The following is a 24,696-nucleotide window of genomic DNA, read 5'->3' on the forward strand; positions in this document are numbered from 1 at the left end:
TCCAATGTAATTAGTAAGTATTTTGGAGACTCTGCTTTGGCAGCCCTGCTAAATATGTGCACTGAAAGCAGGATTAGTGTGGGGCCTCATCCTTTTCTCTCATTAGGGCATCTCTCCAATCGGTAAGCTTATTTAATTGGAAATCAGCCATTCTTATTAACACAGGAGATAACCCTTTGGTCCAAATTCTGACGTGGGATAAATGTATATAGTTCCCGCTGAAGAGAAAAAAAAGATTCCACGTACTCCAGGGTGGGAATTTGCCCTTTTGTGTCCATTGCAGTTCTCCTGGAGGAGAATTTCATTTTCTAGTAAAGGCAATAAATTTTCGCTGCTCAGATAAGTGACTACAGAGGTTCATCATCAGGATTTGAAGAAATAAGCCTCCTAAGAAGATGGATGGTGACAAGGGGAGTAAGAGTTGTTATCCAATCATTTGTCATGGTCCAGAACATTAAGATATATGGGTAAGACCCCAAAGGTGTGTAAAAGTTCCTTTTTCCAGCAGTCGGTTGGTACGTAATAACTTATCCGGTGCAGTCAGCCAGTATTACACGCTCTCTGAAAACTCATTTTGTTTGCATCTCTTTCTATACACAGCACATAAGCGGTAACATCATATATTGCTGGGAAGTGTTCTACACATCACCGAAAGGTAGCCCCGCGATTCCTGAATATAGAGGCAGACTTCCCTGGTGCCCACCTTAACTCCCTTCTCTCCCTCTTCCATCCCAGTCCAGATGTTAACATTATCTGCCTTGCCTCTTCTGATGGTGTTCTGCTCCGGGATTTCTCCGGAGACTCTTCCCTCTGACTGCTTTTCTGCGGTTCCCTGCTTTACAGCCGTTTCCCTCTAGTTCTTCCCCTGTCTCAAGGCTTGGAAACCAGGTAGCAGGCGTGGGGTGGGGTGTCAGCCGGTGAAAAACTACATTAAACATTGGTGGTTGTAGGAGCACTTGTTAGCGTATGTGTATTAATTCAACACTTCTGCTGGTTTTCAATATGTCGGGAGGTTACGTTGCCAGTGAGGTGACTTTAAAATCTGCAGTGGAATACATTTCAACTAACTGCTTGAGAGCAGGTAGACAGCTTGCTCTGTTTACCTAGTTGCAAAGGAAAACCTTTCCCCTTACTTTCTAACAAGTGAGCGTTCCTTTCTAAACCAAACGTGGTCGGGACCAAATTTCTGAGGGATTTTGTTAAATTCAGGCTCTGCAGCTGGGATAGCTGATCTTGAAAGTTCACCATAATGTAGGAGACAACATCATAGCCCGCTACGGTAAACTGGTCCCTGCCTCGCTGCTTGTTGCTGGGAACTCAAGCGAAGATGAGGTTTGCCTTGTCCCGTCTGGGCTTGCCATGGCACAGAAGTAGCCTAAATTTGATCGACTGAGCCTGCAAGAGCTTGATACCATGCGCTGAGTCCTACTAAACTCTGGGAAATCCTCCAGTGTGGCAACTTAATAACATCTCTGTGCTGGAGTTAAAATATGGCCCTCACAGGTTTCCCCAGCCTGGTCTGGTATTTTGTGGTCAAAAAGCTTAATTGGGTCAGTGTATTTATTCCCTTGCATTTCTCTCTTGCAGCCAGCTCGGGAGGATGTATCCGACCGCTGCTGACTGGCAGGGAGAGGATTTTTACTGCAGTTCACTTGATATGAAAGTCTCAGGCTTAGTCCTCAGCGGTGGCCTGTAGGCCTGTGTTAGGGACATAGATGTGGTGGGAACCTTCTAGATGCTCTGGAAGGATCACGAGGTTGGTGCACCTCAGAGGTTTGCAATTAGAGGAGCCCAAGTCAGGGGCTGACAGCAGTCACGGCTGTTGAGTTTCCAAACTCCCCTGGTGTGATTGTATGGATGCCCGTGGAAGTCAAGCTGGCATAGTCTGCCGTCAGGAGGATGGGGGTGACAGACCCTGTGCTGGGTTTCGGAGCCCGGTTTGGACCATTTCTGGCAGCGTGTCTTCAAGTGCTCAGGTGTTTGGTCCTGCGGACGTTCCACAAGCTGGCTGCGGTGCGGTGATCTGTTCCTATGGCATGAGGAGGCATCAAACATCATGGAACAGGGAAGAAAAATGCAATTCTTCTGACTCCCAGCCATGGAATTACAGCAGTAAAAATAGCTATCATTTTTGATGCCTCAGTGCCAAACGTAAAGGTTGTTAAGCTGGTTCCGTTGCATTTTTGGAGTAGTCTGTTCTGCTGCTTTTTCACTATTTGTACCTTATCTACGATTGAACAATTATCAGAAATGCGATGAGGACATTGCATGCAGAAAGTCGTCCCCTTGTCTTTTTTCCCAATGACTCCGAGGTGCGTGTGAGCGGCCGTTATCTCAGCTGCTAATCAATGAAGCTGGAGCTAATTGCGAGGTGACCTTTGTGAAGAGAAGGGAGGTTGTGCCGATATTATGCTTGCAGTTTCAGTCAACTTTTGCACTTTGTCATGTATTTGATTGCATGAGCTGCTCCCTTGCTGACTTGGATTGCCGTATCATTTAGTAGCGTATCAACCAAGTTAAGAGACGGACAGAATTCGTCTTGTATGCCAGGCGTGATGTTTTCGTTGACCAGGTGTCGTTGGTGTTATGTGGTGACCCCTGATCTTCATGGTCTAAATTCCTTCTCTTCTCTCACCTGCTTGTGCTTCATTTCATTTGAAGCTATTCTTCCATAGCTCTACACTTCCCAGTTTGGTGAAGTCAATGGAATTTTTACCACTGGAATTAGACCCAGTTAACGTCAGCCCGTGGATAAGCAAAGGTTATTCTCCGGCACTTCCCTTCCCTACAGTTTTACAATGCTTAGGTGTCTGATGGATGGAGCACTCAATTATTTAGCATCTATCAAGCTTTTGCTTACAACACCTAAACAAACCACTAGTATTACCTACTTTTTTCTGAATATATAAAATATAATTCTGCTACATTAATCCACAAACTTAAAATAAGCATATGCTGTTGCTTAACCAGCCCTTTTAATGAAATGGGTTTTGAATTGAAATTTTAAGTATGCATGAAGACAGTAAGATACCATTTTCAGTGTTAGGATTTCAATAATGTATGGAATTAGCCGAGCTTTATTATATTTCTGTGCCTGCATGCCCTCCGTAGAGTAAAAGTTATAATAAATATAAGTTCAAAGGTAAAATTTTATTGCTGCGCATGAGAGGAGAAAAAATAAATTAGAGTAATGTAATCATGGTCATATATGTTATGAATTTTGAACAGTGTCTATTAGAAAGTTTGTCAAAATGTGCTTAGCTTTGAAAATACAGATTAACGCTGAAGGTTTTAATATTGTTCTTCCTTATGTGCATATTCCTTGAGAATATAAGTGTAAAATATCTCCTGCCGAAAGCAATTGTCATAAAATGACACTTTCCCATTTTAATAGCTGAATAATCAGAACAGAAATATTTTCTAAGTTGCGGAGAGGTTATTGCTTTTTTCACACAAAGAAATTTAGTGGTAGAAAACCAAATTTTATCCAGATATTCTCCAGTTTTTCTCTCTCAGCTCTTATATTTGAAAAGTGCGTTCAAATGCCTCCTGACAACCTTGACACTTCGGGGTGTTTAAAAAGGGGCTGGGGGGGGGCATTCATTTTATTTCGTTTCCTGATTCTCTGTTTTCCTTTAATCTAGCAGCAAAGTTAAAATAGTAGTTCTCCAACAGGAGCTGGAAAACCTGTTAGGGAATGACTGGTTGGTATCTATCCAGGCCCTTTTTTTTTTTTTTTTTTTTTTTTCCTGCTTTGGAGCAAGTAAGGAGCGGGTCAGCGCGGGAGGGCAGCTGCTGGCGCGGGTGCCTATGAACTTGGCGAACACCGTTTGTCTGAACTGCCAGCTCAGCACACGGTCCCGGCTTCGGCATCTCCGAGAAAGCCCCAGCTTGATGAAATTCTGATATCAAAGATAATGATCTTCCCTTCCCCTGTGTTTTCTCCACTTACCATCCCTTTACTTTGTCCTCTGTCATCTTCCTCTCTTGTCTTTCTGGTGTACCTGAGGACACGACCAAAGCATGGGCAATGGCCGTTCTTAGTGTTTTTAATACAGCCTTCAGGTTTTAGCTTCCCCACTCCATTTGGAAAAAAATTGGAAGCTGCAGGTACATATGCGCCTTATTTTGCTTTTAAGGAAGGGGGGCAGAGTCTTGTTTGATAACAATGGCCCGGCTCGGGCTGTGCCAGAATCCAAACTTGGCTGCCATGGCCAAACCCCGTCCGTGTGTTCAAACTCTGGAGGGACGCGGAGGTGGAGGGTCAGCGTACCCCACCGCGCAGAGACCTCCTGGGGATGCCGTGTTCCTCTCCGGGCAGATGCTGCTCTGCTGGCAACACCCCATTTCCCAGGTCCGGATGATAAAGCTGGCCAACGCCGCGAGGATGCTTCACCTTGGTGTGCAACCATTGGAGCAGCAGTATCCGTCTCCATCCGAACCCCAGAGAAAGAGCGAGCGCTTCATGAGAAATGGTTTCATGAGCCGTGACAAGGGGAAGGGGAGCCTGCCGCCTTGGCCGGACCAGCAACATCGAGAGCAAGCTCCGGGCAAAGTTGCGTCTCAAGGCTTCTGAGGAGTATTGCACATCAGTCTGTCTTTTTCTGATTCACTAGCAAATCTGTTATTTGTCACCTTTTAATTACAGTACGCAAAACTAAGGTCCTTCGCTGCTTATGGGGAGACTTTTCCTCTTGGAAATCCTCGTTGGAAACGATGTTGGTTTTCCCCCCCTCCCTGCCCCAGTAAAAAGTGTAGTCACAGATGCTAGCTTTTAGATTTTTTTTTACTTTTTTTTTTTTTTTAATCATTCTGAGACATTCTGGATTCTGAATAAGGGAAAAAGTGATAGATTTTTAATTTTTTTTTTTTTTTTTTTTTTTCCCCAAAGAACAACTGCGAACTTTAAATCTGTGTGCGCTTTCCGGAGACAGAAAATAACAGAAAACTTTTCTAAATAAGCCTTCCACGTTTTAGGTCATCATGAGTGATTCCTGCTTTTAAATGCCTCTGTCGATGCCGTCGTAGCCGAGTTGTAAGCAGGCTGAGGCGGCTGTTACGATATAATCAGTGAACCAGTTCCAGAGGGCGGAGCAGTTTAGAGACCAAATGCACTTTAAATGGCACTAGAGGAATGATGCACGGCCGACTGAAAATGCAGGCATCGTTATTAACGATGGAATTAAAGTTCCACCTCATGGGCAAAGTGGAAGCACGCAGAAAATATTATTAATATTGTGTTTCCTACATTTGATTTATCCCCACTTTAAGCGCTAAATGATCTATGCAAAATACAGTGGAAATTAAACACACCTTCTGAAATTCACAACTTTATTATGTAAAAATGGTTCAAGCGTAGGTCAGGCTACGTTAGCCAGAAGTAACTTAACCCATCTGAAGAATGCCTTATGCAGTTTAGATGCGGAGTTGATACTTGGCAAAACTGGCGTGCACGCTAAGAAATTGTACTTGGTAACCAAAGATCATGGTTTGCAATTTGCAGCGCTTTTGTCAAGAACAGATTTCAGTCATTCGTTTAGACCCTTGACCGATGATCATCTATGTTACTGGGAGAATTTTCTTCTTTATTGTGATTGTGGGTTTATTTTTTTTTTTTAAAGCTATCGAATAGGACATCTTAATACCACTGTGTTCTGTGTTTTGTGGATCAATTAGAGACAAAATTGGGAAAGAAACTACTGCTGTTAGTAGTAATAATAAAAATAAAAATAGCCTAGTATTCGGTTCTGCAAATTCTGAGCGTTTCGTGGAAGACCGTGGAAGCTCTCAGAGTTGCTTTATGGGATTAGGCCAGACTCTGTATCTGAACTACAGCACATTGCTGTGTTAACTGCTTCTAAATGAGCACTTAGTTTTAAGTAGTTGGCATAAATCTAATTTTAATTTACTGTTTTCATTTTCTTTTGCATTGATCCTCTTTTTGTAGAGATTCAATTGCAGACTTGGAGAAAGATGTTTTTCAAAGAGTCCAGATGGTCTTTGCAATTATTTATTATCATTAGCATTCACTGTATCTGAAAACAAGACTTTTGCCAACTTAGATAAACCTCATCTGCCGCACCGTTGTTTACAATTTTGCAGTGTCTTACGTTAATATAAACTCACTCGTGGGGCGATTTCTGGGGCTAGAAGAGAAAGAGTCTGTTATTCCCAAAGTATGGGAAATTGCTGACTTATTTGGGGAATATTGCTTGGGTAACAGTTAGTCATGGCCATTTGATGGCTATGAGCACGCCAGCAAGGTACGGCATTCCTAAGAGTCGCATAATCAGAACCAAAATCATAATAACCAAACCAGTAGGTATGAAAGCCTTGCACCTTTCCATGCGTGCACACACAACTCTTCCTTTTGGGGTCACTTACTGTATGAGAGTGCCGTTACTGTAGTTTGCCCGTCGTAATATCTCCCTTATAGTTTTTTGGGGGTTTTTTTTTAGGTTTTAGATTAAAGATGGCATCTTAAGTCTGCAAAAATGGAATGTTTAGAAATTTACGGCTGTGATGCAGTGGGAATAGAATGCCACCTTCTTTATTCTAAATTAATATGCTTGAATTCCTCCACTAAAGTTGTTCCGCCCCACTGCACAGATATGTAAGTTGAAGTGGACTCTATACACCATTGGAGTAAACAAGTCTACTCATAATTGGTTTTTTTCTTAAAGTTTTGGAAAGATATGTATATTTTATAATGTTGTTAATACATTTGACTTATTTGTGTAATTGGTTTCTACAGTATTTTGTGTTGATTAGCATTTGGAACAAAGCACTACAGAGACGAAAATGGAGGGACACCTGTTTCAATTACACCACAGCACCAATTTTAACAATAAATCTTAATTGCAATCAGTCTTGATCAACCCACCTGTGTAGATTCCCTCATTTATAATGAGGAGGGATAATGGAGAAAAAAGAAAAAATTGCAAAGAGAGAGAGGGGAAAAAAAAACCCAGAACACTAATATGGATTATGTTTAGTTCTTATCCTTTATGTTTTCAGATTGCTGGGCTATGTTAACTATTAGGAACAGCAGCCTGAATTTCTGTGCTCTTCTCTGGGAATAGAGTGAACCCATGTTTACTTTCAGCTGCCATGTGAGCAATTTCTCTTAATTCAGGAGGGCTTGTGCAAACAGCCGCAAGGTGGAATTAATTCTGCTTTTATACCCAAGCCCAGCAGGTGAATGTGTCGCAAATTCCTTTAAATGACTACTTGTCTTTCTGTGTGGGATAGGAAATACATCGGAGCCAATCTCTTGTGTAGGTAACCTCATGCAGCTGTATTTTTTTTTTTTTTTTTTAACCTTGAGACTGGTAGCTGCTGTGTAATACTCCGCAGAGGGGTACTGGGAGGCTCTCTGCAGGCTTGGCAGCCGCTCGCTGACGTGCCTCCCCCTGTGCTCACTTTCTTGGAGCTTCTTTAGAGTCACAAATCAATTTTCTTATGTGCATCTACATAGACAAAGAGGGTAAACAGTCCAAAGTGCAACAGAGGGTGTATGGGAAGGAAAGAGAGATCACTTTTTTCTGTAGTCTTCATCATCTTTTTCTCATAACCTCTGTAATGATCACTTGGACATAGGTAAAGGACACAATCGTGGCCAGCAATGCAGGGATCTGGGCAAAACTATGTTGATTTCGTAACATGTTTCCAGACATACTGTTTCTTTTTCACATTTATTCTCATTCCCTCTGCCATTTTTTCATACTTTTTCATCTTATTTTCCTTTTTCCTTATTCTCCTGAGTTGTTTTTCCCTTTTTCTTCATTGTGCATTGTGTGGTTAAAAAATGTTTTTTCCTTATTCAAATGCGTTGGTTTTCATAGTTGCATTTTAGTTAAGTCGTTTGACTCAAATCCTCGATGACTGTCTCATCTATTTTTTTTTTTTTTTTCTGAGAATGATCCTGGTTGTATTTGTGTTTATCTCCTCTTTTCCATTGTGAGTGGCTTGTTCTTCTTCGCTGCTTCATCTTGTTTCATGATGGATCTTCACCTCCATTCGTCTTCATTGCTATTGCGTTCCTCTTCTCGGCTGTGGGGCTCAGATAATAGTGATGGACCACTGCAATTAAATTTATTCCATACGCCACTGCTTTCCCTGACAAACTGACACCGCTCTTCTCCGATGTTCTTACCTGTTGACTGGCATTAAGAAAAGTCAACCAGGAGCCAGGGATTTCAGCGAAGTGTGACATTGGTCTCCCGGTGACGACTGAGCATGGCAGGCCCTGGATGCTTTAAAGTATCTCTAAAGCTGCTCGTGCAACAGGGGAAAAAAAAATAATCTGTGATGTTGTGATGAGGTGAAGACATTCAAAATGGTTATAAGAAATTTCTCCTATTGTTGTAGTTTGATTGTTATTGCTTTTAAATGTAACGTTGTCATTAGCTGATGAGATGCCTAGACCAAGATATTGTCAGCAGACTGCTTTCTCTGAATGCAATTGCTGTTAGCAAACTGGCATACGGTCAATAGGAATTCTTCTGAATTTACTACTGTCTGTTGACATCTTACTCTGTTACAGGCAAGTATTTAATCAAAGTTTATTGTCATTCTTTTCTGAGATTTAAGTGGTACATAAAATTTTACGATACATGTAGTATTTTAGATGACAGCTTCATTATTTCCACTGAATAATTTGAAATGCTACAAGGAGAAATATTGATGTCAAACTGGTAATTGTCATTAAATATGCAGCGTTTTTGCAGCAGTCATTTGTGCAAAAAATAAATTTCCTGAACGTGAAGGTGTAGCAATGCAGAACGGTCCGAACTGCAATTCCTTGAGCCTTTCCGCACCATGGAGGTGGCTCAAGGCTCCACACACGTGCGCAAATCGGAAAATTTCAAAGTGATTTTTCAAATCTTCCTCTTAAAAAACGAAGGTGGTGTAGTCGTGAGCGTCAAAAGGGAGGATACTTGGTTTGTTATTGAGTTGATCTTTCAATTCCTGCTGCCTGATGGGATTTGTATTTTTGTTGCTTCAGTTGTAACCCATCCAGTAGAGATTCCCTTTTCCCTGAGCCAGGAGGGGGGTGTCTGTGGCAGGAGTAATTAAACTGTATCATAGGAGATGGGGACACAGGTCGCTGGGAAGAATGAGACTCATGGGCCGGAGCTCCAAGGCATTGTGTAAAATGGACAGATGCAGTTTAAGACTGAACTGATTGAGAATGAAACTTTCCTGTTGATTCACTGCCTCGCAGTTGGAGTGCACTAGTCAGGGCTGTGGGGAGCGGCTTCTCCTTCTAAGATGGAAAAGACAATAAGAAATGAATTAAATAGCTGAAAAAACAAGCTCTTTAGTTCAAGAAGGCTTCTGTGTCATCCCTTGTTGGGAAGACTTTAATTTGCTTTTAAAGCGAATTAAAAATTCCTCTCAGAATTGTACTTCTCCATGTGGCTTCTTTGTTACCTTGTTACAGAATTCAAATTAGGGACCAATACATGAGGTAATGGTCAACTTTATTAGCAAATATATTTACAAAAATGCCATTCTCATCTTCTGTTTTGCAATTATTACACCCTAACTTTGGAAGAAGATGGATTCAATCTTTCCTGTACCGAAAATATTATCTGTAGAACATATCTTGTGTGTTTAGCTTTAATTACTATACTATTCAAGTACGAGGCAATCAGCTGAAAAAAAGTCATTAGAGGTGGTCAGGATGTTAGCAATAAAACATTTTGAATAGAAAGCTAACATTTAGATTAGATATCAGGAAGAAATTTTTCACTCTGAGGGTGGTGAGACACTGGCCCAGGTTGCCCAGAGAAGTTGTGGCTGCCCCATCCCTGGAGGTGTTCAAGGCCAGGCTGGACGGGGCTTGGAGCAACCTGGGCTGGTGGGAGGTGTCCCTGCCCAGGGCAGGGGGTTGGAACTGGATGGTCTTTAAGGTCCCTTCCAACCCAAGGCATTCTATGATTCTATCATTTTTCTCAACTTTTTTTTTTTTTTTTTAGGAAAGCAGACATTCAGCAAGGCTGAGAACAAAAACTCTGCTTAAAACATGAAATAAAGAGCATGTGAGAGGGAACACTGTGGCTCCTGGGATGCCGGAGATGCTGGTTCAATTCTGATGTAGATCAGAGGTTAGATGTTGTGTGTTTTGCCTCTCAGGTGATGGCTAAAAGCCGCATACATGTAATTATCCTCTTGCTCTCTCTTCCCCCCGCCCCCAGCTTTTTAAAATGTTTTTGAAAGATCTGGATTTTTTTTGTAATATGGAATATAAAAATTTGAAAGCTTTGAAACATTAAAACGTTTCATAATATAGAAAATAATTTCCCCTTGACTCATAGCCCTGTTATATTTCTTTGTACCGAGTAAGTCAAAAAGAGGAATATTTTCAAGATGCTGTGCTGATCATAACTAGCATTAATCAATTAATAGCTATTTATAGCTATTATAACTCTTTGTAAATAAGTCTTTGTAAAATGTAGGTCTGAGTTCTGCTTTACAGGCAGCGCTTTCCATGTGCAGTTGTATGAGCGGTAGTTGTTTGTGGTTACCCTAAGGATAGAAAGGACTTCCCAAGGTTCACCCCAGTCTGAGCCCCACTTAGTTTTCACCATATGTCCTCAAACATTAGGATGAAACTGTTCAGTTGCTCAGTCACCATCCTAACCACGTCTCCAGTGGTGTCTCAGTAACAGCTGTGGATTTGTACTGTTTAGCGTTACAGCAGAAAAACCACTCTTCGGAGCAAACGTAATTCCTTGAGACTGCTTCTGGGCACTTGCACAGTGTCAAGGGGGGAAAAAAAGATGAAATGAGCAAGTCATATCCGAAGAAAGCCAACAAAGACAGCGGTGGTAACCTCTGGGGTAGGTTGGATTGGATGCGTTGGATCTGGTCCAAGCTAACTAGAGGACCCCACAAATCCTAAGACCTTTTTTTACTTTTTGTTTTCTTTCTTTGAAAACGTCTTCTGTCCTTGCGCCTTGGTTGTCTCAGTTTACTGATGACTGGATGAACAATGCTCTCAGTTTATTCCAATGTTACAGCAAGTTGCAGAGGGGAACCAGTTTCCCATCAAGAGGGAGCTGCTCCGGGCTCTGACCAGGGGAGACTGGGTCCCTGAATTGCCATCTGGGTTTAATTCCTGGTTACCACAAGATGAACTTCAGAGCAACGTCATCAGTTCTCATCTAAAAAATTCTAACAGGGAGCAAAGTTGTAGCTGTCAGGGTCAACGCTGTACTTTTCCCTGTTTTTCCTGAAGGAAAGATGGCTCTCATCAAGACTGGCACCCTTCTGCTGTGATCCCCAACCCCACTGCTCTCCAGGGCTGATTTCAGATGCTTTGTCTTGAGATCTAAATACATACTTGGAGAGGAATTCATATTGCATTCAGATGCATAATTTAGGTGCTTAAAGGCATTAGTCTTATTGAGAGAGGGAGAAAGCCTTCTCTAGAAAGATTATTCAGAATATCTGAGATAAGAATTACACCTTCAAGGTACTGGGTGGACAATTTGGAAGCTCAGGAGAATTTAATATTCCCTGTAAATCTGTGACAATGCATAAAGCACACTTCAGATGTATCCGGTACTAGTATTTTTCATGGAAAATGAAAGATTATTGCCTCCCTTTGTAGTATATGGTAGTTTTCTGAGAATTCTCTGCCAGGCAGCTGGTACAGAAGAACGTTTCCCCTCCGCAGTAATACAAGCCAGTAATTAAACCTGAACACAGCGAATAGAGCTATAAAGTAAATCAAAGTGAGTGTTGAATTGTACCTTCGTGCACCGGGTGGTAAACTCTATAAAAAGCCTCAAAGCTTCCTTTCTTTGCTGAGGAACCATGAATTGCAGCCTCTGTTCGCAGTGTTACTGTTGCTGTCACCTGCTGTAAATCCAGCGTGAAAAGGAATCACGGAGGGAAGAAGTGGAAAGTGCGTTTTGCTCCTTTCCTTCCCTCCCCCACAGGGTGGTCACTTGAAAATCTGTGGCACCTGTACTCATGGGTGGAGGAAGCCACCCCAAAGGAGACCCAAGTATTTTGAACCATCTTCCAAGTGGAGTCGCTTGGACTTTGTAAAGTCAGATTAAATCAGTGGAAGGGCTCCCATGCCTTTCAGCAAGTAGAGTTCTCTCCAGTGCTTACATCTCTGCAGCTACCTAATTGGTGGAAAAGTTGGACTAAATGCAGAATTTGGTGAACTTCGTGGCACTCCCTTGCCATAAAGTCCATATGTAATGAAGATAACCTCTTGCACGGATGGAGGGGAGGGGGACACCCTTGCAGGGCCAGTGTCCCATCTCATCCCTTCTCGTTCAGAAGCCTGTTGCTGGCTGTTTCCCCGCTTCCCTGTAAGTGTCAGTGATGGGAGAGGAGGACAGATGTTTTACTCTACTTCCCCAAAGCATATAATCTCTTGATGCTACTGTACCATTGGCTCCTCAAATCAAGTCTCCGCAGGATGCCCTCGTGTTCTCTGCTGCTGTACAGACGAGCTGTCAAAATGTTAGCAGGGATTTTGATGCTAAAATGACTCGAGGAGACAGCTGGAAAAAGGCTTACAGGTTTATTTACGGTTTTTACATTGTTTTTTCTAAAGATGGTTCTCAGCATTATGTGAGCATCCAAAGCAGCAGTGGTGATAATAGGCTAGTCAAAGTGAATGATGGATTAAGACTGGTTTGCAGGGGTGCCAAATTCAGTACCAAAGGATGGGGGCTGTCTGTAGGGAGGGCGTTCGTCTCCTTTTTCTTATTGAGTAAACTTAAAATAGTGGTACAAAGACTGGGCATATCGGAGCCTTTCCTCATGAGCATAGCCGAGCGCAAGGGAAAGGGAGTATACAAATAAAGTATTTTTAAACATATCTTGCAGTCTGATTGCCTGCTAGATTCTCCGTTACTTCTCATAATATGCTTGAAAAGTTTTATTTGTGCCTCGAGGGCGATGAGCCTGTCTTCATTTAGGGATGCAACTGCGGATAACGCCGCCGTGCCGTTGACAGCTTTATGCAGTCTCGCTAGCAGCCTGCCTCTCTTATTTACTCACTTGAACACGCGTTGCCTTGCAGAAGCAGTACAGTTCTCTACCCTCCTAGTTATAATTGCATGCTGGGCCGCCTTGTTACGGAGCACGTTGCTGGAGCGTGAGGTGAAAGAGCCAGTTGTTACTATTATTAATTTTAATTTTTTTTTGTTTTCCCTACGTGTAATTGAGCCTGGATAGTCATTATGTTTTTTCCTAGGTTCATAATCAAAGAAACCTGGAAGGAGAGCTTTGTAGCTATTATAAGGGCAAAAGGGGAGGTAACGTTCAGTGTGAGCTTGTTGTTTGTAAACAGGTAGATTTGAGCTTCCAGAAATGTCGGATTTGTAGCTAGAGATTCATGAGGGTCTAGGAAGACTAAACAAGAGAATAGTGTAACAGTCAGTCACGTCTGTTCATCACTTGAATTAGATTTCTAAGACATTATGTGTAATTCAGTACTAAGAGAGTTATGTTTTATAAATTTTTAAGAATTATAATGTCCTCATAAATTCTATGCAATTAATAAAATTACTGGACATTTCATTTGTTATTTTAAAAATAAATTAATATGTTATTTTGCTTTTTAAAAGCAATAGTTCCATGTGCTGCACTCCACATGACATCCCTTGTGTGCTTTGTTTTGCTGCTTCTGCCAGCTGTTGTTTTGGTTGGTAGGTTTTTCTCCACCACCCCCATTGTCCTGCTGCCTTGTTGAAAGCGGTTTTGGAAAGATGCTTCGCATCAGGAGGTACGCTTTGGTCCGGGTCCCTTGGTATTTCTTGCTTGGATGGGGGTGGTCCAACAGATCCATTAGTTTGGATCTCCTAGTTTTTGGGTGAGAAGCAGAGTCAGAGCTGAGATTGCAGGAGAATGACCAAAACACCTACCGGACGCTTCTCTGGCCTACAGGCAGAAGGATATTGTCTTCCTTGGGGGACCTGCACAATTTGTATTGTGGAAAACAGGTTCTGTAGGTGGAGACTGATGGAAAATATGGGGCAATTATCATCAATTCTGTTGATAATTGATATTACAGCTTTTTATTGATTGAATTTTCTCATTCCTGGTGCTTGAGTGCTTTATAAAGTGGACTGCAGCCAGGATCATAGAATCATAGAATCGTTTTGGTTGGAAGAGACCTTTAAGATCATCAAGTCCACCTGTTAACCTAATATTGCCAAGTCACCCCTAAACCATGTCCCTCTGGTGATTCCACCACTTCCCTGGGCAGCCTGTTCCAATGCTTGATAACCCTTTTGTGAAGAAATTTTTCCTAATATCCAATCTAAACCTCCCCTGGTGCAACTTGAGGTCGTATCGCTTGTTACTTGGGAGAAGAGACTGACCCCACCTCACTACAACCTCCATTCAGGCAGTTGTAGAGAGCGAGAAGGTCTCCCCCCAGGCTCCTTTTCTCCAGGCTGAACAACCCCAGCTCCCTCAGCCGCTCCTCAGAAGACTCGTGCTCTAAACCTCTCACCAGCTTCGTTGCTCTTTTCTGAACACGCTCCAGAACCTCAATGTCATCACACACAAAACCTGAAACACTTTTTTTTTCTTTTTTGCTTTTCTGAAGAAATACTTTAGTTGTTCAAGTATTACACTTTCAAGCCTAAAGCCTAACCATGTGCTCTTTTGTAGTATATTTCTCCATGGGCAGGGAGGTGTTTATTGACATAAAGTTAGTCTGTTTGATGCAGACCATGGATTTTGAACCAAGCTGAGCCTTCTTCCACATCTGTCTTCTTTTGTTTGCTCCAGGTGAAGAAGTACCACATCACCTCTGCTCAGACCTTCCCCGTCCTGAAGTTGTGGCTTGTGAAGTTCCTTGTGCAACAGACTGTGTCATCAGTGAGTGGTCCCCGTGGTCCTCATGTTCCCACTCATGCTCCAGTAAAAATGCTGAGGGCAGTCAAAGCAGGACCAGGTCCATCTTGGCCCTTCCAGCTGAGGGTGAGTGGTAAACATTTGGGGTTGATCTCTGCTTGTTCGTTTCGTGAGTTGACTTGCGTTCCTCAGCCAAGCCGTGTTTAGATCAGAGCTAATCCCAACACTGTAGCAATGAGGAATAATACTCCGTGTCTGTACTTTATGCCTAGTGAGTAACAGATCTTTATGGGCTTGAGTTAATGCATGCATCACTTAGAGAAATTCTGTCACAGTTCAAAATTATTTACCTCAGCCTATGAATTACTGCCTATTGAGGGCCAGTCTGGGTGAGAATTTACTTCAGGAGAGCTCCATCCTGTACTGATGAAATTGCTGCATGACACAAATTCATCGTGTGAGTGTCTTTATATAGGAACATATCAGTAGCAATTTGGAAAAGAACAATGAGCTGTGAAAAATGAGTTAATAGAAAAGGACCTGTTTATTTTATTAATGCAGACCTAGAATGTATTGACCTTGTTTTTCCACTGGAGTAAGTAAATAGCTCTTGATGACTATATATAATTTTCCCTGGCTCTTCATGGACACATCGCCTGTCTGGATGATTTTACATATCAACATCAGTGATACAATTATTTACACAAACTATTTCATATCAAGAAGTGTAGTCTTCTAACCACAGTTACACGTATGGTAATTCATTTATGTGTTGGTTTATCACACAGGATTTAAAAAGTATCGCATCTGGTGCATAAAAATTCATAAAACGTGAACAGGTCTAAAGCCTTGTTGACACAACGGGAATATCTACTGTTGTCAGCACTATGTGCAGCTAATGCAGCAGCGAAACACTTTCAGATGCAAATCTAGTCTCGGACAAGGTCTGTTAAGTGCTATTTTGTGAATTCTCACTGAAGCCACCCACTGTTTCTGGGGCAAAGTAAGGACTTGATCTTGCACACCCTTACTCCTGTGAATGGTCTGTATTCACATAAACATCCTGATAAGCACTTGCAAAGAAAATTGGGACGCTTCAGGATGAAAACTGCTGTATAATTGTCGACTGAAGGATAATAACTACTACTAAAAAAGTCTATAGGCTAAAGAATAATTAAAATGAAAAATAAAGTTGGCTTCGTGTTTTCCATGGAGGGGCTGAAATGCAAATAAAAGACAAACATGGAATTATGAAAGTAAAGTGTTGAAGAAGTAAATTCTTGAAGAAGTGAAGTACGTAAGCTCAGTCATCTCGGCCTGAAACATGCTAAACGAAAAATGACGTGCTTTGAACTGAATACTTTAAGTTCCTTGAGAAGGAATAAGTAACTATTAAAATCTAACGCCCTGACTTCTTCTGTACATCTTTAGCAATGAGTACAATGGTTTGCTCTGCAGAGTCACACATCTGCATACAGATAAATGGTGATTGATTGGAATTTGTGGGGAGTGGAAGTGGGTGTAATACCATTATCACTGCAATACTAAGGCAATGTTATATTTTCTCTGGAACTTCCATACTCAGCTCACAGCTGAGCCACCAACTTCTTACAGACCTCTGCTACCTTTGCGAGTGACATTTTGTTTGTCCTTTGTCAACTTGAGGCAGTGTTAGCTGTGGCTCTGCTGCCTGAGGACCTTTGGAAGCCATCTCACAGGCCGACCAGCTCAAACCCTTGGGTCCTCTTCTCCAAGCTTTTCACCCGATCCCAGAACACGATAACCAGGAGGCTACCGATGAAGCTAGAGGGGCTTGGTTTAAATCGGGTTTTAAAAGATATTTCTTTACACAACAAACTTGTGAAACTTGGTGCAAGAGGAGACTGTGGAGGGAGGCAGTCTCAGCAGCATTAGAGGAACTGATGAACATCAGGTCCGTAAGAAGTCTGTAAACGGCTATTAGAATGGCTAGGCAGTGATGTGCTGCCCGGCTTTCCATGTACAAAAGTTGCCAATGAACTGCAGAAAGTGGCCAGGCTTTTGTGCTTTTTATAAACAGCATCTCTTGCTTGCGGTTTTGCAGGCAGACTGCTAGGTTGGATGGACCATGTGCTATTTCTTATTATCTTAAGTTAAAACTGCCTCGTTATTACTCTCCCTTGTTTAGGAGAGCTTCCTTACCGTGGCTATTCTTGAAAAAAAAAATCCAACCCACCTTAATTTTTCCCTGTGAAGCTCAACATTTGGGTTAAATCTTTTCTTTTTCTTTTTATTTTTTCTTAATGGACCAGACATTTTGCTGTTTCCTTGCTACATTTTTTTTTTTCCTTTTACACGTGCTCAAACACACAAGAGCAATAACTGGTCTGCATTTTTCCTGCCAAGTCAAAATTTTCGGGCATCTTTCAGAGACTGAGCACTATGTGGAACAGTCCATTTTCATGAAAAGATAACGGCAATGTGACGCGATTATCCAAATCAGCGTGCTAAGAAATTTCTGTCCCTTTCTTTTCTCAGTACTATTCATTGTGGCCATTTGGGGTCACACCTTATTTGAGAAGGCTCAGTCCTACAAGGCGATAGGCATCCCTCTGAGGAGCAATATACCTTCATCTCATGTTGATTTCAGTTAGGGCATAAAGGTGCTCTGAACCTTGTGGTATCTGACCCCAACGCTTCAGTTCTTTCAAAACCTGCAGCACTTTGGCCGTGAGCTGCCAGATTCTCCCTCCTGGAAGAGAATGGTTTTGATTTTAGTAATTTTTATTTTTTTCTTCCTAAAACGACGACGCTTACTGTTACAATTTCACTGCATTACTCCTTAGCTTTTGAGCTACGAACATCTGCTGCTTTTATGGGATAAATTCAGGCTGCTGGCTGGAGTGGTAAAGCTTCTGGGGAGGCTGTTCAAACTCCACCACTTTGTAGACTTATTACAAATTGTTGACAAAGTGCAGTAGCTTAGCAAAATCTTTGGACACCAATTTGAAGGATGCTGCTTCAGAAAAGGAAATTCTTCATACTCAAAACCTGTCTTTCAGGCTTTCCCCCCTTGATTTGCAGGTGTGGGTATCATTTGATACGTTCCTCTATCAGTACGGTTCAGCACCCTCTCCAGCTCAGCTCTTTAAGGCAACGCGTGAATAGAGTCCAAATATTAAAAAGAGATGTTCCTCCTTGGGAAATTAGCAAGGAGGATGAACATAAAAATAATGCTTAATTTGTCTTTAAACCTAATTGCATGTTTGCTGAGTGATACTGGCATTTAAATGGAATCAACTTGGCTGTGTGTAGGAGTATCAATAAGGTAACTCAGAAATATACTTTGCCTGTTTCTGTTTCCATTATGCGTTGGAATACAATTTTATGCAAGGCTAGTTTAATGGGGAAACAATATTTTAGAAGGTTGTTATTGCAGCCATAAAGGTCAACAGCTTTATTTTAGCTTTATTTATTTATTTATTTTAAATGGGGGGGGGGGGGGAAGATATTAAGCAAACCTAACTTTTTTTTATATTTTTCCATTTTTCCACATGCAACAAGATAAAATATGATGTTCTCTTGACCCTTTTCAGGTGGAAAAGCCTGTCCTCCTGACCGAGCCCTTCAGGAGCACCGTGCCTGTAATGATCACCCGTGCGTGCATTTCTTCTGGGAAGCTTCTCCCTGGAGCTCCTGCTCTGAAGACGCGCTGGTAACCGCGCTCAATGCGACCGTTAATTGGAGCGGAGAGGCCACTTGCGGAGTGGGAATACAGACAAGGAAAGTCTTCTGCATGAGGAGCAGTTCTGGCCAGGTCACACCTAAGAGGTATTTGAAGAAAAGCTGATAGCGATTATTTGCAGTTACAAGACAAGTCATGTGAAGACATTTTCAGCTAGCGTATGGAACAGGCAGCTTTGAAAAGAATTTCATGTCAGGCCTAATTCTCCAGCTACCATTCTGTCACTGCTATGAAAGGGATACTAATATGTAACAGAAAGAAATAACTAGCCCATTTTCAATTTTCGATGTAAATCCAAGCAAAATGCATGCTTTTAGTGGGGTAGATTTTTTTGCTGTAGCTCCTCGGTTATTCTAATTTAGTTTTCTGCAAATATTTTTCCTGAAGGACTGGTGTGAGGAACATATAAAATACATCTGAATATAATGTTCATCAATACATTATTAACAATGCTCTAATAAAATAGAAACAGTAAATAGAGTTTGAATTATATTTACACCACAATAAGGCAGAACCGTATATGTGATCTGTATCGTGCAGTTGATTGATATAGCTTCTATAATGTCATACCAGCACAACAAAATTGTGTTCTGCAGTACAAATACTCGGAATTTTGCTTTACTTTACTAAATGAGGAAAATAAATAGCACAGGTGTTCTGCCTAATATCAAAAAATCAAGACATTGCTAATTATTTTTTGCACTGTTAATGAGTCTAGAGACTTACAACTGAGTTTCATTTCTTATTGTAGCTCTCAAAGCAATCCTGTTCGTATAAGCAGACTGTGTTGATTTCAGTAAAGTTAATTAAAATTCTTGAGGTTAATGAGACTAATTAAATAAAAGGAAAGAAATCTAATATTCATTTATACCTAGAATCCATTGATATGCTGTAACTTTACCTAATTAAACATATTGTTTATAGAGCAATATAAGGGCTAAAATAGTTGTTTACCCCCTCCGCTTTTGAGATGTTTTAAGGGGAAATGGAACTGAAGGGGGTAAGTAAATACTTAAATGAAGTACATGAAGGAAAAACAGTTTCACTGGTGGAAAAATCCTGCTGAAAGAAGAGGTTTGTGTACTGGGGACTTCAGAAAGGGGCTTTGGTGTGGTGGCTCCAGTGCCGCGGCGTTCCTCGCGTGATGGAAGTGGCTGGATCGAAAAGGACTGCTGAGTCCTTAAAAGAGCTTCTTAACGAAATTGTTTGCTGCTGCACTGCATATTGTTCTTATGCTGATAATCATCTTAAAAATTAGACCTCTAGAAGTCTTTAGGGAGACAGTTTGAAGTCAAGGAATAAAACCTCCGTGTTTCAGAACTAAATAGTACCCTGTTACTGCCCGGGAAAACTTTACCAAAGTAACATTGGCTTTAGAAGTGCTGGGGTGAAGGTCTGCCATTAATACGGCTTCAGAAATGAGATAAGCCATGTAAATAGATAACCTTTGTGTGTTGGCATGCTGTCATTTGTTATATTCTGCATTTTTCCTGATTTCATGAAGAAAAACTATACCATATCTAAAGAGGTTGCAAGGCAAAGAAAGCCAAGTAAAACTAAAATTTTTGCAGAAAAATACTTAAACGTCTTCTCTTAGATAACAGAAATCTGCCCTCTAGGATAATCGTACTTAATGAGAAGAAATGCCTCTTTATATTTATTTTCTTTTAAATTATACCCCTAAGTATGATATTACTATCTCAGTAGCAGAATCATAGCTTTAAGATTTATTTTTTTTCCCATTAGGGTTTAGTGGCGTATTCTTCTTTCAAATGGGGTCATTTTGGATTTCATGCATTACTCAGGATTTTTAAGTGATCTTTCTAAGTAATAAAAACTAAAAGAGAGCAATTCCTTCTCTGCTCCCCCATTGGAAATGCAAGATTTGCCTGATCCCAGAAAATTATCCCCTTTACACCCTTTGAGTTTTTAAATATTAACTGTGTCTGAAACTTTTATTAGAAATATTTTTCATTTGGGAGTTAAAAATGAATTAAAAAAAAAAAAATCGCAAAATGAGGCTTGCTATGAGCAGAAGTGATATCTTTGCTCGCAGCCCTGTGAGGGCCTTAGGAGTAAAACACTTCCCTGTAGTTTTAATTTTTTATTGTATTTCATCTTTGCGTTTGGATCGATAGGTGTCCAGAGTCCATCAGACCTGAGACCGTGCGGCCGTGCCTCCTCCTCTGCAAGAAAGACTGCCTTGTCACGCCTTTCAGTGAGTGGACTCGCTGCCCAACAGCATGTCAGCCTGGTAAGCCTTTAAGAAGAGGTTAAAATTCGTGAAAAAAATAGAGAATTGGCCTAGAAATGTGCGGTAGTTGTAGTTCACGTCAGTCTGATAATTTTTAGGGCACTCATATGGACGAGTTTTGGACTTTCTGGTTTGTTGACACTAATGTTGTTGAGGGAGGTGGGATCCTCGTGAGCAGATTTGGTGAGTTAAGTTCTATTTACCTGGAATAAATTCCTTCTGGGCTTCAAAATCAGAAGTCCAAGCCCCAACATTGTATGGCTATATGTGGAATTGATACATTGTAAGAAATTTATTGCTCTTGACCAACCTAGATGTACATACAGGCTTGTGCAAATAACTCCCGTGCTTTGTGGTTTTTCAAGGACCATCCATTTCTTTGATCTAGTTGGTTAGCTTTTGTGCACTAGGTCTTTAGCAAAGTTTCTTTATAATGGTCTAGTGTTGTTTTTTTGTGACGAATTTGTGTGTTTCGTTAATTGTTCAGATGAAAGCCTTCTCAGTTACCATAATATTTCATTTTTGTTGGTGGCTTCCATGCCCTTCAAAGATTCTCAGTGGATGCTCTAGCGTAGTCCTTGTTAGATTGTACAGGAAAATGAGCTGCTTTCTAAAACAGTGAATCCTGTTTTAATTAGCAATTTATTTTTAGACTTTAAATGAGCTGCCTATGAAGAAGTAGAATAAATTACCTGGTAAATTACTTTGTTTATTAAATAATAGTCTACAATTAAAATGAGAAGAAATTAATTATTTAACCTCCTTGGCAGTGTTATCATTTTAATATAATTCTAAATTAAAACTTCTTAGTTGGGGGAGTTTGCTTTTTGCTGGATCTGTGATTGATACAGCTGCATTGCAAGGTTTTTTTTTTTTCATTTGCATTGTGCAATTAAAACCTGAGCACGATAATGAAATTTAAAAACTACCATACATGTGTGAGTTGTTAGGGGTTTTGGTTTTTTTTATAGAAAAGTTGCATTTAATGAAAACAACACACAGATGGTGAATCACTAAGCAGATCAAGCAGGAACAGGTATTGCCTGGCAGATTTAAAATTAAATGTGTACCATCATAAGATCAGAGCTTAGACAAACATGCAATCACTAAATCAGGTTTACACAGAACTTTACCAGTTAAGCTGTTTGTAGTTTATCTGAGAAAATGCGTCCAACTTTACTATCTAACAACAAAAAAGCTGGCATTTTCCCTACATTTAAATGTCATCAGGCAACAGGTTGTCTTCTGGTGAAGGATTATCTCATACCTCAGAAGCATAGACAGCGGTGAACTTAGGGCAATAACAGATGGACAGACAACATAATTCACAAAAGAAGTGCAATTGAATCCAAACACCTGTTGGTGAGGCAGGAACAGGGAGGTTGTTGCGAGTTATTGATTCTCTGCCATTTCAGATACTTAAAGGTGACAACTGTCTACAGCAGCCTCCTATAATATATCTGCTTTAATGGGTCTTTGAGGATGAATCGAAACAAGAATCAAAGAATCGATATGGAGGTTTCAGGATATGAAATGGTTTGAATGTGCAGCAGCATGTAGATTTTCCTCTGTCACCTCCGTAATGGGTGGTGAAGGTGTCCTGGGAGGGTAGGGGCTTTCAGCATGGGTGATGTGCTCTCTGCTCTGTCAGCATAGATTTAAAACGGGGAGATTTAAAAAAAAAAACAAAAAAACCAAACCCCAAGCACCTGACAATAAATAACATTTTTCATCTCCCTCCTGAAAATAGGTGGTACCTGTAAGTACCTCTCCTCTTCTGGGCACTGGTTGTCTGGGGAAAAGGTTAGAAATTCCGCTGTTGCTTAATTCTCTAAACAAGTTTACGTGAAATGTTTAGGTAGTAACTGTCCTATTTATTTCCCCATGCCTTAAATCAGGTTTGAAACAAGATGGAGTAACAGCAGATAAAATGCATGACGTGCCACGATCAGAAATTCCAGTGACCTCTGCCTTGTTTCAGACAGTTTCTGTCAGGGATCTGCCACTTCCAGTTCTCATAAACAGAACACGCAACCAGAGCTGGTCACAGTTAAAGACTTAACCCTTCAAAAACTCTTATTTGCACAACAGCACTGAAAACAGCTCTGGTTTTAGTGACAAAAATCATGGAGAGGCTGTCCTTATTATTGCCTGCTCAGAGTCTTGTGTTGACCAGATTCTGCCTTTCTCTCTGGTCATGAGCAAAGTCGGTGACGCTGAATGTTTCCTGTAAAAGCTGGACCAGATATAGCTTTACAGTAGTCAACAAGGATTTTGTCCCTCTCTGGAGAGGGACCTTCCCAAGCCCTGGGGGTCCAGTGCGGAGGAAGGAAAGATGCAAGAGCAAGGGAGGGATGAGAGGAGTGGATTGAGAGGAGGAGTTGTATGAGAGCCTGTATGAGGAGAGGGTGGGACAGGGTGGGGGGAGTGGAAGCAGAGGTAAGCCACCCCCAAAACTCTCAAACAGCATCATCCGAGTTGTAAAGTAAGGACACAGAAGTTAAGGTTCTCTTGAGATCTTGAGGCTTGACATTTTTCAGGAGGGCGAGCAGTCGTAGCCATACTTGAAATCAGCTGAAGTTCTTCTTTAAAAGGACAGTCGTACATAATGCTAATACTCTGGAAAATCGGGCTATAGCAATTTTAAATGAGATATAAAAATTACGTTCATTAACATTTGTAAGGAATGCTGTAGAAAAGCCAATGAGGAAATTCAATTTTGAAAATGGGGTTCGAGTAATGTGCAATAAATGTTGAGGATAATTTAGTTTCTTGAGGTGGAGAAAATTACTGTGGGAAGCTCATTTAGATTTGGTACTGATTAATAGGAAGGAAATGGCTAAGATTCTAGTGGTGGTAGATAATTTGAATGAAAATCATCACAAAGTGATAGAGTTCACGATTCTTAGGAGAAGGGAAGGATGGCAATATCAGCAAGATGTTTTAAAAAAAAAAAAAAAAAGAAAATAAAGACAGACTTCAACAAACTGAGAGAATTGGTAGCAACCCTGCTTGGGAACATGCTCTATGCAGTCAGGAGTGTAGAACACCTGGAAGCTACCAAGAAAGACTGTATGATGGGCTGAAGCCCAACGGGACTCTATTTTCTATCCGGAAACTATTATAATAGAAAACCGGCAGCACAGGGGAACAAGGCCTGTGTAGGTCTGTATATGACTTACGTGTTCAAGCTTCAAACCATGAGGAGAAAACATCAAACCCAGCCAGCATAGCCCTGTTTGTAGCTTTTCTCATCGTTGGAGTTGTTCAGGACCTTGTTTCCTTTTTGATTGTTAAATTGTTTCACAAAAATTAGTAACAAGCATGTAACTGAAAGTGAATTTAAAAATACAATACAGATATTGAGAATGCAAATCAAGCTATAGGAGGATATTAGATAACAAGAATTACAGAAATGGATTAGAAGGAAGGGGAAACTGAATGAAATACTTGTCCATTACTTACTGAGAAACGAGGGAAACACAACATGGGGAATGTAATGTGTAGTTGCTGCTGTTGTCTCCTGTCTGCAGCCAGGAGAGGAATGGACTAAAGAATAAGTATTTCTATAAATGCAATGTTCCCACGTCAGCAGGGCTGTGTGAACAGAGAAGGAAGTAATAAAGTAACACCAGAGCATCTAGTGATTGTCTTCTGGGTGAGAAATTGTAAGTCCTAAGGAACTAACTAAAACCCAGTAAAACCAAGACAAACCAAACCAAGCAATTGGTTCCCGACCCCCACCACCACCACTCCCCCCACCAAAAAAAGAAAGCAAAGATTAAGGAAATTGTAGATTACTCATCCTAACTTTGTTATGTAGAAAAACACAAGAACAGGTTATTACTTGAGATATAAACATTTCAAGAATCAGATTCTG

General features: G+C 41.0%; 1 protein-coding gene across 6 annotated transcripts in view; it reads left to right on the plus strand.

Moving 5' to 3' along the window:
• THSD7B (thrombospondin type 1 domain containing 7B) overlaps positions 1-24,696 on the plus strand; it is a 330,826-nt gene that overhangs the window by 164,254 nt on the left and 141,876 nt on the right. For all 6 annotated transcript variants that reach the window (XR_012588260.1, XM_074594199.1, XM_074594198.1 and 3 more), the window contains 3 exons: positions 14,773-14,964; positions 18,414-18,648; positions 20,701-20,816. Coding sequence is in view for 5 of the 6 variants with exons in the window: in XM_074594199.1 (XP_074450300.1) it covers positions 14,773-14,964; positions 18,414-18,648; positions 20,701-20,816 (543 nt within the window). In the remaining variant the exon portion in view is untranslated. The remainder of the gene's footprint in view (positions 1-14,772; positions 14,965-18,413; positions 18,649-20,700; positions 20,817-24,696) is intronic.

Source organism: Larus michahellis, chromosome 7, assembly GCF_964199755.1.
Source record: "Larus michahellis chromosome 7, bLarMic1.1, whole genome shotgun sequence".
In the NCBI taxonomy this organism is placed as follows: domain Eukaryota; kingdom Metazoa; phylum Chordata; class Aves; order Charadriiformes; family Laridae; genus Larus; species Larus michahellis.